The sequence below is a fragment of the Cynoglossus semilaevis genome, chromosome 9, assembly GCF_000523025.1.
Source record: "Cynoglossus semilaevis isolate Cse_v1.0 chromosome 9, Cse_v1.0, whole genome shotgun sequence".
NCBI classification, from domain to species: Eukaryota; Metazoa; Chordata; class Actinopteri; order Pleuronectiformes; family Cynoglossidae; genus Cynoglossus; species Cynoglossus semilaevis.
Window position 1 is genome coordinate 16528495 of NC_024315.1, and position 13058 is coordinate 16541552.

General features: G+C 40.8%; 1 protein-coding gene across 1 annotated transcript in view; it reads left to right on the forward strand.

Annotated features, from left to right (window-relative positions):
- Positions 1-38: 38 nt before the first annotated feature.
- rnf38 (ring finger protein 38) overlaps positions 39-13058 on the forward strand; it is a 20479-nt gene continuing 7459 nt past the window's right edge. The window contains exons 1-3 of the mRNA XM_008317611.3: positions 39-1078; positions 2028-2695; positions 11413-11474. Of these exons, the coding sequence (XP_008315833.1) occupies positions 2101-2695; positions 11413-11474 (657 nt within the window). The 5' untranslated portion in view covers positions 39-1078; positions 2028-2100. The remainder of the gene's footprint in view (positions 1079-2027; positions 2696-11412; positions 11475-13058) is intronic.

Below are 13058 nucleotides of genomic sequence, written 5' to 3' on the forward strand. Positions count from 1 at the left end.
GCATATCATAAAAGTGGGGAAAGGGAGTGTAATGAGGAGAGAATGTGTGTGTGTGTGTGTGTGTGTATTAGCAGTGGTGTTAGTGGGCTGAGTGCATGTGAAATGAGAGAACCAAGGGGGACTGTTGGGAGGTTAGATGAACCAGGATGGGTTTAGTATGGTGTGTGTGTGATAGCAAAGACAGACAGACATTGATCACACATTTCTCCTCACTTGCCATCCATCACAGCCACTTGGAAATCAACACTGCACCTTACTAAAATAAATATGTTGATAAATATACGTTTGTAGTTAAGATGAAGCTTTCCCCCAAAGCATGTCCCTTACATTGTGAATTTCAAGGAAATATAGTATGTATGGAGACACAAGTTAAATGCAAAATTAACGGGAATTAGTGAGAAGAAGAGTTTTTTCATTCAAAAACATGTATTTGATCTCACAGATTCATACATTTATTTAATCTTCAACGATTTAAATTTAATTTACACGTCTTTTCTCTTTTGTTGATTACATGTTATTTCTTTGTCTCGTTCTTCATTTTTTGCAGCAGACAAAACTTTAACAAACGAAGTGAATACTTATTTTTTAAAGGAATTTTGGTGCTTCAGAGGAAACAGCTGCATTGGAGAGGCTTGGTATGGTTTGTAAATAAATAATTTAAAGCCCCTTTTAGCCTGCCTCTCTGCTATCCACAGCTTCTGATTTAACAGGGCACACCAACAGATCACCGACGAAAGACCAATCCAAATACCATTGGAATTGCAAACATTCTGATAAACTCGGGTAAAAAGTAATTTTATTAACAATGGTGCATCTTTAGATGTTTTTTGTTTTGTTTTACAGCAGTAAAAAGTTATTATTATTAAAGATGAAACTACATACGCGTTCTCTTTTCTGGTATCGATTGGCCGGGTCTAGCGAAACCCAACTGGAGCGTTGACGGTCTGTCACATTTCACGCTGACACCAGGCGAACACTGGGCTCATACACACATTCAACGAAGCTCAGACACGCAGCTCTCTCTACACCATCAACAGATCCGCGTCAGGAGAACAAGTCGAGGAGAACACGTTGAAAGGTAGGCTGCTATTTCAAAATACACTGTCAAGAAAAATAAACCGGATTTTAGCGGCACAGCCCGTGGTGGGGTTGTTCTTTAGGAAGACTGTGTTAATTTTAGCCCCAGTTCCTTCTTTGTATTGGTTAGGTTACAACACTTTTTAAACCCCCCCTAATGTATAACTGTCTTACTTATAAAAAGAAAAACCGAACGGACTGTCTGTTGTATCAACTAGTAAAATTGAATCACTTCTTATTTAAAGGGATGTGTGGTTTTGTTCTGGAACAAGGAGCGATTTTAATGGATTTGAGGCGTGGGAGGCTTTTCTCTATGTTGGTCGATGGAGGAGGGGTTGCCAGGCTAGCAAGCGACGGTACGCTTACGGCTAAAACTGGTAAAAATGAGTGTTAAAGTGCTAAAAGTTGTTTTAAAGTGAGCTACATGATAACTTTTGACCACAGTTAACAGTTCGGCGCAGCGATGTAGTTCGAATAACAGATTTAATTCACGTTATATCACACGCACTTATGTTAGCTTTATCCGACGCTAACCACCGGAGCTAGCGAGCCGCGGTCGCACTCTCGTCGGGTTGTTTTGGACCTAAACGTCGCTGAGCCACGGGAGTGTTTTGCACTACCTTGTGAAAGTGGTTTAATTAAATCCTAATCTACGGTTGCCGACATTGACCACGGTTTCGTCAGTGTTTCAACATATCACAGTAGGTTCTCATCCGCGTTGAGTTTTTAGTTGTTGAACCAGTTTGTGCAACCAGGCTGTTTAGCAACGTTACTTGGACAAACTTAATTCAAAGTTACAACACACTCACACGCCTGAACGAGCCGCGGCGTTTATTACGAAGTGACAGTGTAAACATGTACAGTTAATGACTGTTTTGGTTTCCAGACAGAAACACGGTTACCTCAGAGTCACTCTCTCTCACACTGTCGTTGTATGTATTTTAAACTAGTGCACATCAGCGTCTTCTGTGAGAGGAAACGATTGGAAAGCAAAAAAGAAACAGAGGAAACCCCCGAAAGGAAATGCCAATCGCAGCCGCTGGACAGCCAACAACCCAGGAGCCTAGAGTGTGCCCCCGGCTGCCCTCCACCCCAGAGCCTGTCCCTAAAGGGGCTGATTTATTCGACGAGGCGGGGGCGGCAGAGTCGGCGGAGCGAACCGAGTTCGGGGGCGCAGAGGGGGGCAGAGGACACTCGGGTTATACTTTCAGTCAGAGCGGCGCTAGGCGCTTTGTGCAGCCCGGATCTACAAACAGCTCTCCGCCGCAGTCCCCAACAGCGTCTTCATCTCTCCTCCTCCACCACCTCCACTCCCACCAAATGGCTATGGAGCCCCCAAGGACTCGATCACGTTCTCGCTCTGGATATTACCAACAGTACGGTACGGCGAATGGCACTGGATTTACAGGCAACGCAGTAATGGGACCAAACCATCAGCACCATCAGCAGCAGCAGTTACATTCACAGCATCACCAGCAGCATCTCAGTGCCGCTTGCGCACCACTGGGTGCTCACAGCAACCAGTTGGAGAACCAGCAGAGATCCCCAGGAGGTAACTCCTCTCCCAGCATCCAGAGGCTTTCTTCCGTTCCTGGAGCGCACCGCATCCCAGCAGCAGGTAAATGTGTCCACTTGTCCTTGTCACCGTGGTTGTTGGTGAGCTACCCTTGACTAATACAGGCAAATAAATCTTGTGTTTTTTATCATACCTTCCCCATGTCAAATACAATAACCAGAAGTTGGTAGAGAATTTGATAAGAGTTAAATGTCAAATATGCTGGAATTTTGGGTTATAGTTGTGCTGTTACAAATGAATGAATTTAAAGGGACACTTTTAATATATGATTTATGCGTACATTAGCACTGTATCCTAGTAAGTTTATATTCACTATAAATTAATCTCATGACACAGCCAATATTAATCAAAACATGCAATTAAAATATGATGCTCTCCTTCCTGGATACTGAAATGCTGAGAATTCATGTCAAATTTAGTCACTGAACATTGTCTCACATACAACTGTTTAGACTCTTTTCTGCTTTTTGTCTTTTGATAATGCCTCAAACCCATCCATGGCTTCTATGATTTTTCAGTAAAAGTCTTGCTTGTATCACCTCAAGAAATCTGAAATGAAATGAAGGATAAGACTCTGTTGTGGCGGGACCCCAAGAAGCATGCATTACTGTGTGCTATTCAACGTAGTAGAGTTTTTCATATGCTCCCCCTGGTGAGAGGATGTAATGCACAGTTGGCACATACAGCAGGTAACTGCATGACAGCCGTCTGTGGTGCAGACTGGAGTAGCCTTAAGGTTATTGAACTATTATGTGTAGTTTTTGTAGCTCTGTGCTCCTCAAGGTACCACAACCTGCTGTATTTTAGACAACTGCACAAATGTTGATGTAGCTAGATAACAAGTCCTTACTGTGTGTGAACTCTACCTTTTTCGTCTGTATTAGGCAGATTCTTGATAGACACGAAGGGAAGTACTAGTTGGACCCTTTATCATGAATATGTGAAGTAACTAACACATAGAAAAGGTCAGTGTTCCAAAAACGGCCCATGTGCTCATAATATACAAGTAACGAATTGAGATTTTTTTTGTAGTTCTCTTTTGTGTTTTCTGAAAAAAAAAAAAAACAGACATGCTTGTTCCATCATAGGGTTGGGCCTGCTTTTCATAACTAGATTTCCAGCATCATTACAGTATGTACTGACATTCTGGTTCGACAGAGTAATTATTTGTGCCTCTCTATAAAGCAGAACCTATTGAGACTGAACATGGCCTGGTGCTGTTGGAAAGATACATGTGAGGGCACTCTCACACAGCCATTGCTAGGCAGTGAGCAACTCGACACAGACACGGCACGGCACAGCTAGAGTTTCACATTCTGTCAGAGTGTGGGAAAGCTTTTCTCTGGAAGCCTGTTAGCACACCTAACAAACAAAGGTCCTTTCTGGATGCCCAGTCTCACATCATGAAGATTGGCTAACTTTGTGTGCTCACCCTTACACCGTGTTTAAAAAAAATCCTTTTAAAACCAAAGCGGAAATTGGACGTTTGTATAAAGTCCTGGTCTACACGGCATCTGTAATGTCATCATTTAAAGCTCGTGTCTGACTCAACATCTGACTGTGCAGATTTATGCTGTGTTTACATCATATGGACTGAAAATTCTGCAGAACCAAAGCTGATGCACATCACAGCAACTCACAAAACAGGGGATGTTTGTGCTGTGTAATATGATTTACCAGGTGGGTGCAGGGCAATTAGAGTGGATGGCTGCACAGAAACACTGACAGGTGATTTGCCATGTAAGTTTCAAAGTTTCAATCTATTTAATTAGCAGGCCAAAGAGATTTTCAGAATATAGGTTATCAGATAATATGTATATTAATGTTTTTCTTTAATTATGGAGCCTACCTAATCCCTTTGATTGAATTCAATTTTCACAGAAGCAGCTGGTAAGCTAAGTAATATATCTTAATATAGGCTCATTACCTACTCACAGTATGTTAATATTTGTTAGTACAGATTAAAGAGAAAGGTCTTCATTCACTGTTTTTATATATTGTCACCTGCGTCTTATAATATTTGTCCAATCCCTTCCTCTCTCTACTTCACCTCCTGGTTCATTCTTCTGCAATACCTCTGTACCTTTGTTACACTCTATCTCACAATTCTTTATTTTGTGTTTCATGCTTGCATGCTAAGTTTTAGCCAAATAAGGTATTTATGCAAAAGCGTTCTCTGAAATACACTATACACGAGCCAAATTGATCAAAATGCATAAAAACACCCTCTGTAACAGTTGATATCCTAGCTTGGTTGTGCGCCACCTCTCTCACAGCCTGTCTGTCCATTTATCCCCCCCTCCCATTTTGATCAGTCAATCTGTGCCCCTCTGGTCCATTTTCTCTGGCCTCCTCCCTCATACTCATCTAATGGAAGGATCGTTTTAATGGATTGCCCAAAGCAGCAGAGGGACAGACGTGCTTGCCACTCTACCTTTACCCGTCCACTCCACTTGTCCTCCCCATCCTTCTGTCTACAACAGAGATGGAAACATGTACTCTGTTTCTTTTTTTAAACCATTCCTTTGTCTTGTCGCCCAGGCAACCCCCTCCAGTTTGACTAGAAACTCCCTCACTTGCATTGACCAAGTAACAGCCGTCAGTCAACATTAACAACAAAGAGTCAATTTGGTCGGTAAGACCATGAGGAGACAAGGCAGATGACCTGGGGTTAGCCCCGAGCTATAACCTAAGGTATGGATCGGAATGAATGTTTAGGCAGTAAACATAGAGCCTGAAAAAAAAAGTGGGCTGGATTTGGCAGCTACAAGTTATGATTTAGTGGAAAAGTACAGAGAACAAGTTTAAGCAAATTCACAGCCAAACACTGAATGATAATCTTTAAAAGGAGCTGATTGTGTGGGACAAATAGCAGAAGTAGGATGTGCATAAGTTTGGAAAGAGGACAGGGCGTCATGTGCATTAAGGGGAGTGAGGCACAGAAGGGAAAATGAGCTGCACAGGTAGCACTCATGTGTGCAGCCTGGGAGAAGGCAGGGATCCTGTGACTGGAAAAAGAAAAACGCTTGACTGAGAGCAGATCAAGGCCTGCGGATGTAACTGTAGAGCTTACTGAAGCAAAGACCAGAAGTTTGTAAGTGGAGGTAAAGGTGCTTTTGTTGACGTGTAGAAGGTGAGATTGTTTGAATGTCAAGAAAGAGGACACTGTTTTAAAGCTGCTCTGTGCAATGAGATTGTCTGTGACAATGACCAAATATTAACAAATATTCTGTAACAAGTTGGGCATGTAAGATATTAAAATCAGTTTTCTAAAACTGGCCATTACAAATTACCCCAGACAGTCAAATGTTTTTTTTTTTGTCTACAATTGCCTTTTTCACTCTTCTGGTCTTCTGTCTGCTTAAGCAGTGTGCCAAAGGGAGGGTGCAGGCTTTTAAAGTTGTCAAGCAACTCTGGCAGCCCCGGAGGATTGTTCAGCTTTCATACTAATAGCAAAAGTATAAGCTTCTGGTTGTGCAAGAGCAAAAAGAGCAGACCGATGTGGAGATGTGTCGCTTCTCTGGGCCCCATTGGTCTTTGGTTAACACAAGTAAGTTATTTACAATTAGGGTTTTTTTTCCTTTACTAAAAACATTAAAACAACATATTTCAGCGTTGCAGAGCATGTTCCCAGACACAGGGCTATGACCATTTGGTGTCGGGCTGTGAAGAAAAAAAATCTTATTTAGATTTTTGTTTTGATAGTTGTCAGTTGTCTTTGTATTTTACTTTTCTGTCCATTCCCTCATATGAAATAAAATCTAATAATAATAGAAATGAAAGTGCAGAATACAAAATAATAATTACATGAATATGTTTATGTAATGACAAAGTTTCATGTGCCCTCTATGACCTCCCCACCCCTGTGGCTGGTCAGTGGTGCAAAAAGGTCACAGACCACTGTTTTAAAAGTTCATATTTATTGGATAATTTACCAGATACACGATGTTTTGGTTTCACCGTCCACCTTCTGTTAATGTGTCGGCAGCAAGCTGATGGTTGGACAGATTACTGGACACAGATGAGAAACCTGGCCATCTCAGATGTAATATTTGGAGTGGTGTGTTTACAGATATAAGTAGAAATGTTAAAACTCTTAGAGCATTCAGATGAGACGGAGGGATTTTTTTTTTTTTTTTTTGCAACGCTTGATCCATTGTGGTTATCAAACAACCGGCATCTGTTGACATCTGTCATGAAAGCCATTCCCCTAGCCGGACTGGTATAAAAACATGACACTTGAAGTAGCTTTTTTGTCAAGCATAACATCAGTGCTAAAATTTCACTTTTGTGCTTAACATCAACCTTTGGTCCACTTTTCTAAAGGAACTATTTCCTTGTGGTTTCTCATGTACTGCGGATGTGAATTTCGTAATGGCTGAGTTTGTGGCTGAGATTTATGACAGAAGAATAGAATGAAGACTCCTCTGTCTCTGCCCTTCTGTCCTTTACTTTGTCCCCACTGATGCTTTTAGTGTGTGTCTGTGTTTCATTGGAAAGGGGAGGATAAGGAGGTGAGATGATGAAGGAGTGTTAAAGGGGTGGTTGGCTGCGAGCATTGTGTGAGTGCTTGGAAAGCCCTTGTTTACTTGCAGCCTGGGTGGGCTTGGAGTGGGAACAGAATTTCTGAAACATGTAAATGTATAGAATGATGTCACTCCAGAAACTTTGCTGTGGAACTCTGCTGAGAAATAGTTGGTAGAGGTGAAACGGCCATCTAGTATAGCAATGTTTTTTCATTGTGTTTATTATTCATTTCTCAATGTATGTAACATTATTTTCTTAATCAATATTACATTTTTTCCAACATTTTTTTTTGTTTAAAACTCAGCCACTCTTGAATTTTTTATCTTTTAGGAAAATTGTGTTGATTATATATTCTATCACCTATTGGTACATCATCTTTGTAGGGTTAATAGTACTGGAGAATGCAGTCTATCTCTACCAGAACAGAAAGAAGGGCAAAGAGGAGGAACAGAACAAAAAGAACAGGATGAAAGATAGAATAATTCAAATGTCACATGTAGACACTCACTCACTCTGCAGGTAATGGATGGGCAGGCGTTACATGCTGCCTATTTTAAGCCTGTATGCCATCTTATTACTTGACTCTGCTTTGCGTTTGGGTGTGAAGTGTGCTGTGACATGTGTTCAGAAGGCGGGGTGATGTAAGAGGTGTGCATATACGTATGTCTGTGTGTGTGTGTGTGTTCATTACACATACGCTCGACTGAAATTGTCTTTACTTTCAGTATATATCATGTATAGTCCCACAGGTGTCAGCAGGGGGTTGTCCATTTTGTCATATGTGGCCTGTGTTTTTTCTAAATAAAACTGTCACTTATCTCTCCAGCCCATCAGTCCAACCACCCTTCCTCTTCACCCACTTTCTTCTCTGTGTCTCTGTTTTGACTTGAGAGGGGAGGAGGTGGTTTTAATGGAGGGAGGCTGAGGTAGAGAGGGTGATGGAGCTCATGGACAGAGATGTGTGATAGGCAAAGCAAGGAAATGTGGATGCTGTGAGATAGAGCAGCGGGGAATATATGGGAGAGAGACAGGCCAGCAGATAGGGAAATAGATTGGTGGCAGGGAGGGATGGTGATGAAGTGATGGAGAGTGTGAGGAGGAGGAGGAGGAGGAGGATGTGTGAGGAGGGTGTTTGAGCATGCTGAGGTGGGGGAGGGGGGTGAGAAAGGGAAGGAGAAGAGGAGGAAATGGATAGAAATAGCTGATGCACTCTGAGGCTTACAGAAAATCAATAGCAGTCAAGAGGGGAAGCCACCCCACCTTTCTTTCCCCCTCAGTGCTTTCACCTTCTAATGTAGGTTTCCAACCTTGTCCTCTGCCTCGATACGTCCACTTCACCGTCTTCTTGTCCTTTGGGTTTCTTTATGCTACACACAACCTCTTCATCCTCACCTGTCTCAACTCCGTTATTCCAAAGCACTTTCCTAAACATTTGAGATAAGTGAAAATAATTTGGATGCTGCAACGTGACCTGTAAACTGTTTGGTACTAAATCGCTAAACAAAGGTCTCACGCATTTGTCCCATAAATAACACTAGATTTAGCTTTCAAACTATAGGTATTTTGTTTGCAGGTGCTGTGCAGACATTTATCTGTTCCAATGTGCTCTAACATCATTTATTCAACTTGTTACTGCAACGTTGTCATTAATACCTCCATTGCAGTGCTGCTGATAAGTAGCCTAATCAATAACAATACTGTTAGAATATTAAATCAACAATGGTTTCAGGGCACAGTAAAAAAATAAATTCATCAATATGAATATATTTTGGTTCCTTTGCTGTTTGGAGGTGACTTCCTTTTTGTTTTGTGTGCACTAGGAGGGGTCAGGTCCAACTATATATATAATAATTAAATACATGATATATATAAACCCCTAGTAACAAGCTTTGTATTGAGTTTCTAAGGTTTGTGTGTTGTTAGAATCTTTGGTCAAACCACACGTTTGTGCAATATGTTTAACACTTTATTATATATTCCTAGAGTGTATATATATGTATATATATATTATATGTGTGTATATATACTATATAAATATATAAGTATATGTGTGTTTTTGTGTGTGTGTGTGTGTGTAGTAATATTAGACTACACATGAATCTCCACAATGACCCGTCTCAGTGGGACTAAGGTGATTCAGGAACGTGTAAAAAAAATGCTGATTTGTACAAATTTGGTAACAAGGGAGAAAACATACATATCAGTATCTATTTTTGCTTGTTCCCAGAAGAAGAAATTTTAACTTTTTAACTTTCCTCATAGTCATAGGTGTTGAAACGATCATTTGTTGACCCATGAACAGTATCCCGATGTCACAGTTGAAACCTTTTCTTTAGCTACTGTGTTGTGCTCCATGGAGTCACTCTGGATTAATGACTCTGTCTGAATGACGCGTCTCTGACTCACTTTACTGGACTATGACAATGTGCAAGTGAGACCCTATTCTGGGAGGGAGCTGGATGGTTGCCTATTGTAACCAGTGAATGGGTGTTGGTGGAGTCAGCCTTCATGAAACCAGCTGTGCCTTGAATTCTTCTCTAGTACTGTTCCAAACCATTTTAATGAAAATGTCCTTTAAGAATGTTTCCACTGTGCCTAAAGCTTTATTTTTACTAAACTCTTTCTAACCCTTTATTTAATCTTCTCTAGAAATGACAGAAAACTTTTTTTTTTCACACTTTCTCACACCAGTATAAAAGTGAATGCAGAAATATTGTTGAAAGTATCTTTTATCTTCATTCATTTTAGTTTAACATTCTTCATCTCATTTGTGAAAGTAGCCTTGTCTGGATTCCCCTTGGGAGTAGTAACCCTAGGGATGTATACCACTGACGCAGAGAACGTTCCGACCTATAGAGTTGACATGAGGAAGCAAAAGCGTAGAACGAATGGAAGAAAGACAATAAATAAAAACCGGTGGTTTGAGGAAAAACAAAAGACTAAAAGTGTTAGCTGCAGTATCTTCTCTAATCCTGGATTACTGTGTTTATTTTGTTTATGTGTGCATGTGCCCCAGCAGCTGCTGACTGATCTGTGTCAAAAGTATACATATGTGTTTCAGTTTACTTTGCCTTAGTGGGGAACTCCTGATCATTTGTAGGGATATTGAACCGACATGTCTTGTGAAAAATCATTTTGTGCTTCTATAGTGATTACAAATATAAATCCCTGTATTCCAGTTTTAGTAACCTTATGTTAAGCATGTAACAATGTTGTGTGTCTACTATGCTGACAGTTTCCCTACCAAGATTTATTTTTTGTTTTTCAAAAATCAAACTCAGTACATCGTATAATTGGCCCTGTAGCGGTTTGTCAGATTCTTGCCAATAGACACCCCTAGTAATTTACTGTGTGACTAAGTGGTTAAACACTTCTCTTTACACCACTCCTGAGTGGACAAGAGTTACTACTTTGTCCCGGAATACAATCCTATATATTAAGACCACCAGGCAGGGGCTAATACTCAGCTTTGCTGTTAGCTAAAGGACTAAAATGTCCTGAGCCCAGCATGTATAATGTGGCAGTTATGGCTTAAAGAGTGCAAGACCTAAGATCACTTCTTCAAAGTGCCACGACCTAATGCCTCTGTGCCTGCGCAAAAGGAACATCCCAACACCCACACACAAACGGCTGTTCTAGTGCTTTGTGGACTGTCGCCCCTCGCCCATGTCAGTATTGCCAAATCTAACTCTCTTGGGGACACTTGCTGACTCTGTGGAGTCAGCAAGTGTCCAAATGTTTTTTTTTTTGTTTTTTTTTTGCCGTTGGTGGCACTGCTGTCTGTACGGAGAACATCTGCTGTGCGGCACTGAAACTGCTCATTCCATCCTGGATGTCTAAAATCTCCTCAGTGAACCACTGGTGGCAGTGACCCATCATGCACCACATGAATAGGCCTACTATAAGCCCTGACTTTTTTTCTTGGACAATACTGTCTGTCTGTACACACACACACACACACACACACACACACACACACATACACACACACCTGAGTTTTAAAAGGTTGACGTAGAATAAATCATCTGGATATTTTTAGCACTCATTGTTGGGAAAATCCAAATTATAAGTTTATATATAAGTTTTATTTCCCTGAAATACTGTAATTGAGTCTTGATCAAGGTAATATTACAATAGTAAAATATACATTGTGTTTGATGAATAGGAAACATAAACTGTATGACGATGTAAAATGCTTGTTTCTCACTCACCCTCTCCCTCCTTCTGTACAGGTGCCTCTGGAGGAGCCTACCACTGTCACCCAGACCATGCATACGGAGAGGAGAGTGACAAGGTGAGTCATACTCTGCCTAATGTTCACACCAACATGAGAAACATTAGCTTGGGGTTTTTTCAGGCCCAGTGAGAGATCATACTGTGCCGTGTAGCATGGTATATTTTCTCAGCGGACACTGGTAAATAACAGCGGCCATAGTCATTCAATATGCTTATGATATGTATACAAAGTATAAGCAGTAATGAATGTGATTATTATACCCAGAAGGGGTAGTTTTAAGGGAGAAAGGAAGAAGGTGGTTAATGCAAATGACTTTATTTACTATATTGTGTGTTGATGCTCCTTAGGTTAACATAAGCAAATTTTATTAGAATTTTTAACATGCTTTGTTTTAGGATTTTTTTTGTGACTCCAGAAAACAAATTAGGTCCATTAGTTACTAAATGATGTTAAAATATAAGATGTAATGAGAGAAATTTAGTTTAGAAATGTGTGAAGGTAGAAAAAATATATAAGGAAAAAGGACAGTGTGGTTAGCAAGGTGTTTGAGTGAGCAAGCATGGGGGAGAAAGGAGGAAGGGAATAAGGCAAGGCCAAAACTAGGGAGGGGGTATTGCTAATGATTTCACCTCCAGCTGTGGGACTTGGTTGGAGGGAGAGAAGGGGAAGAAAGAGGAAGGCAGGGGAAGGAAGGGAGGAACAGTGGCAGAGGAAACAAAATGGGCTTTGAAATTGAGTTGATGGAAAGAAAATAAGTGGGGGAGGGAGGAGGGTTTGAGTGTTTGAGTGTTACGGTGGAAGCATGTCTGCCAAGTTGCAGTAATTGATCATGATTTCCTAGTGTGCATTGCATGAAAAAGAAAAAGCGGCCTTAGTGTTTTTTTGTTTTGCTTTTTTAGCACTCAGCATTGACAGTAAAGCCACAACAGCTGCTGGGCACATTCAGAGTGAGTGTGCATGTGGATGCATGCATATCCCAAATGTGGACACAGCGAAATAGAACATAGAAGGGTGTGTCTGCACTCATGCTTCAGGATGTCTGTTCAGCCTTGTGTGCACTGTGCACTCAATGAATGTGGACAGAGTGAAAGGGAATGGGAGGGTGTGTGCATGTGTGTGTGGTCTTCACTCTGTGACCATTGCAGAATGTACTTTAATGTACTGCCACACAGCAGTAAGCAGTTCTTCTGCGTCCTGTCGAGAATCTCAGTGGGTATCTGGTTGTGTTGTCGTAAGTCAGCGTGTATTTTAATGAATGTCTTTGTACTAAGATCAAAAGCAGAAACATGTGGAAAGGAGGAGTGAATAACGTGTTTCGTTGTTGGCTTCCTCAGGTTTATCTAACGCAGTCTGAGCCGAGTATAAAAAGCTAAAAGAAAAAAAGGTTCAAAAATTGCTCTGTCCAATCATAAACTTAGTCAAATTAAAATTGTTACAAAATGGTTTAATTGGAATCATCATTAAAGCAATAAAATATTTTCAATATCACCTTATTTTTCTCAGAGCAGTTGCATCAAAGGTGTGTTGAGCTTTCATGTCATCAGTGACACTATCTGTGTATGTAGAGAAGGGTTCCTTGTCAAAGCTGTCTTCTTTAGGATCCTGCTGTTACTTCTTAAGACAGTGTTAGGACACTCTTTA